Source organism: Gordionus sp. m RMFG-2023, unplaced genomic scaffold, assembly GCF_954871325.1.
Source record: "Gordionus sp. m RMFG-2023 unplaced genomic scaffold, tfGorSpeb1-WG-v2 contig_311, whole genome shotgun sequence".
Classification (NCBI taxonomy): domain Eukaryota; kingdom Metazoa; phylum Nematomorpha; class Gordioida; order Chordodea; family Parachordodidae; genus Gordionus; species Gordionus sp. m RMFG-2023.
Window position 1 is genome coordinate 1 of NW_027051039.1, and position 3,990 is coordinate 3,990.

At 25.8% G+C, this 3,990-nt stretch overlaps 1 protein-coding gene across 1 annotated transcript; it reads right to left on the bottom strand.

Annotated features, from left to right (window-relative positions):
• Positions 1–2,628: 2,628 nt before the first annotated feature.
• Positions 2,629–3,974, bottom strand: LOC135930691 (uncharacterized). The gene is made up of 5 exons (XM_065467500.1): positions 3,961–3,974; positions 3,855–3,923; positions 3,673–3,812; positions 3,535–3,629; positions 2,629–3,488 (listed from the first exon to the last, which is right to left on the bottom strand). Coding segments are annotated over exons 4-5 (615 nt in total). The 5' UTR covers positions 3,537–3,629; positions 3,673–3,812; positions 3,855–3,923; positions 3,961–3,974; the 3' UTR covers positions 2,629–2,875.
• Positions 3,975–3,990: the final 16 nt, after the last annotated feature.

The window sequence follows — 3,990 nt, forward strand, 5'->3', positions numbered from 1 at the left end:
TCACTCCGGATAAAGATCTTTACTTTAACTACCCTTGATTAATTTTACTCTTTATCTCTTTTTCTATTGTGCCATTTGTTTGTATAGTGGAGACCAAATATTTGCAGTTTTAAATTGCCGATATCTGCCATTCATTTATATCAATACTATCTGTTCATCTCCTCCTATCACCATATATTCCGTCTTTTCTCTATTTACTTGTGCTTTTCTAGGATATTTATCCAACTCACTAATCTTTCTTTCATTTCATCCTTGGATTCGGCAAGTATCACAATATCATCTGCAAATATTATATTCCACAGGGCTGTTTGAGGTATAGACTGTGCTAATACATCTATTACTGTAATAAAGAGAAACTGAGAGCCGACCCTTGATGAACTCCTTCGGCTATTGTGAAGCCTACTGAAGTACCTGTTGTGCTACGGACCATTGTTGTATGGCCCATATACATGTCCTGTATTATTCTTATATATTTTCCGGGAACCTTTTTGTGGCTTAACCTTTAAGTGTCCCAATATTCAAACTTGCTAACCTTGTCTTCTTTGCTTTGACCTTTATTTTACTTTTTGCAGGATAGAGGTCTACACGCTGCGCGTCGCTTGGAGGGAACGCCCTAGCTTTCATATTCATATTTTCATTTGTTTCCTTCATTTTGTTTATTAGACAAGTTTCCTTAGTACCTGGCTGTCCAGGCCTGTCGGTGACCGGGGTGTCATCTCTAAGCTCCGAAATTCATCTTACCATATGTCTTTACACATCATTCACCGAAGAAAAACCTGAAAGTTTTTATAAATAGCGAAACTCTTATCGCAAAACCTTTAAAGCGAATACATTAGAGCAAAATTTTTATCGCTAATCAATAATCGCGAAAATTTTATAGCGAAGTCAATATCACGAAACATAAATCGCGAAGATAATATAGCGAAAACTATTTTGCGAAATATAGCGCGGCCTATTATTATTTTTTATTAAAATAATTTATTTTATTTATATTTAATGTTAATATTAATATTTTATTTATCAACAAATAAACATATTATATGATATATATTTTTTATTTATATTATTATATTATGAAATGAAAGATGAATTTCTTTTATTTGATATTTTTTTAATAAAAAAAATGATATACTACTATTGTAATATTATTTTTGTTACAATTTATTAGTGATTTTCACGACCAAAATTTTAAGCAAAAAATATTTTTTGAAGTTTAAAAAGATTTTTGAACATATTTTGATAAAAATTTTAAATCTTCTTTGTAAATAAATCTTTTTTGAGGAATTCTTTTGTGAATTTTATTATAAATAAACAATCTTTTAGGTGAAATCTTTTTTTAGTTTTTTTAATCATTTTTGTAAAATTATCTATTTTTTAAGTATATTAAAAGAAGTGGGTTTTCTAAATAATATTTTTTAAAAATATTTTTATTTAACTTATTTATCTATATGATCGTTTTAAGGATAATAATTAAATCTGATAATTTTTATATTCGTTATTGAAGATGTTCCTTGGAAAAATAACCATTATCATAATCGGTATTTTTAAACATATTAGATTTTTTTTACGGTAAAATATATATTTTTTTAACATGTTAAATTAAAATTTTAATTAAGATGCACCATATAAAAGTGACAATTATCATAATCGTTATTTTTAAATTTTTTGACGTAAATCGGTTAAAATAAGTTATGATAACATATTTAAATAAAACTTCAGTGAAGATGTACCCAAGATAAGTGACAATTGTCATAATCATTTTTAAAGTTTTTTGAATTTTTTTGACGCAAATGGGCAAAAAAATAAATTGCTAACATGTTTAAATAAAACTTCATTGAAGATGTACCTTAGATAAGTGACAATTGTCATAGTCGTTATTTTTAAAGTTTTTTGAATTTTTTTGAAGCAAATGGGCAAAAATAGAAAATGATAACATGTTAAAATAAAATATCAATGAAGATGTACCATAGATAAGTGACAATTGTCATAATCGTTGTATTTAGAGTTTTTTGAAATATTTTGATACAAAAGGGTAAAAATATAGATTGTAAAAATGTCAAGTTAAAAATGAAGATGTACCATATAAAAGTGACAATTGCCATAATCGTTATTTTTAAAAGTTTTTTTAATTTTTTTGAAGCAAATGGGCTAAAATATAAATTGCTAACATGTTAAAATAATATTTCAGTGAAGATATACCCTAGATAAGTGACAATAGTCATAATCGTTATTTTTAAAGTTTTTGAATTGTTTGACGCAATTGGACAAAAATATAAATTGTTAACATGTTAAAATAAAATTACAGTCCAAACAAAAAACAAATCGATATTTTCATTTTAATAATCGTTATTCCTTTTATCCTGCTTAAAATTTTATAAAAATATGCAAAGTGATTATTAAAGATAGCTGTAACATATGTTAAATTCTAAACTTTTAAGATATGGATTCACAAATTTTAATTCTACATTATAAAAATGTATAACCTTGCATTCGCAGTTAGCAAATATTCTTGTAATAGATCATCAAAATAAATGTTTTGAGCTATCTCTTCGATTATATCAAGTTAATCCTAGACCATGGCTCATAAAATTCTGTTTTAAGCTATATAAAATGAAGTAAGCAGTCTAATAGATAATCCCCCTAAATTTTCTAATTGAAATTCTCAAAGAGATAGTTTTATCTGTGCCTATATCTCTCTCAAATTTTATTTCTTTAATGTATTTTATATTTATTTTTAATTGTGTATATATATTATATAAAATTTCTTTTTTAGTGTTCATCAATTATCAAAAAATAATTTCTTGATTGAGTATTGTATTTCTTTTATCTGTACAAGAAAATTTATAATTAAAATGATCTGATCAATGTTATTATTTTAATTAATGGGCTTAACAACACGCTTTAAAAGTGTCCATTGGTTTTTTGTTAATTCCAAACAAGTAAAAAGAAATTGATTATTTTCAGGTAAATCATCAGCTAAGTCAACTTGAATCTCTTCATTAGACTGTAAAAGTTTTAGTCTAGGTTGATATGTACCCACAAGTCTATCAATTCCCTCCTCTTCAGATGTATCATGTGTATCATTAACCTTATCATTTTTGTTGATTAAAAGAGTGACATGTCCATCCTTCAATAAAAAAGATATGTGGAAAATATTTAGAATTGTTTTTTCAAAAGAGATTGTGTTCACAACTAGAGGCCAAAAGGGCACAGTGTTATCTTGGTCCACATTTTTGTACAGAATTTTATAAATTTTTTCAACTTCATTATTTGTAGTCGTGTCATTTGGATTATTAGAATTAAAGATTTGTGATTGATTTATTTTAGTTGCTCGCCTCAGAGAATTTTCATTTTTATTCCGGTCTTCTTTATAATTTATTCTTGTTGTGTTTTTATCAGATTTTAAATCTTGTTTTGAACCTGATGTTGTGGATTGATTTGTTATCAGATTCTGATTTTCAGTGAAAGTTTGAAGATTAGTCCCATACCTTTTAAATTCATGATTAATGCTTAATAAATAACATTATTTCTCACATAAAATTAAAAGGTTCAGTTAAGTTAAAGTGAATATGGCCACTTAAATTATTCCAAAATTGTTGATTGATTTCAGAACAATTTATAGTTTTTTTCTTTAATTAATCATATAATAATTTAACATAAATGCTAGTATACCAATTTTTTAGCCCATTTATCTGGGTCATATTTGGGATATAAATCTTCACAAATTGGATTATCTTCAACATATTTTTCAAATGTTTTAGCAAGTGATGCCAAGAGTTGGGCATCAAGTTTCAATGTGACAATATCCTTTACTAATAGAAATATATAATTTTAGAATATCATAAAGAAATTACCTTGAGAATAAATAGCTTGAGTTTTATCTAATAAATTAGATAGATCCTTCAGAGTAGTACCTTGATTTTCTAAAGCAAAATTGGCCTATAAACATTTAATTAATACCTTCTAAAAAAGTTAGACCATCTATATAAT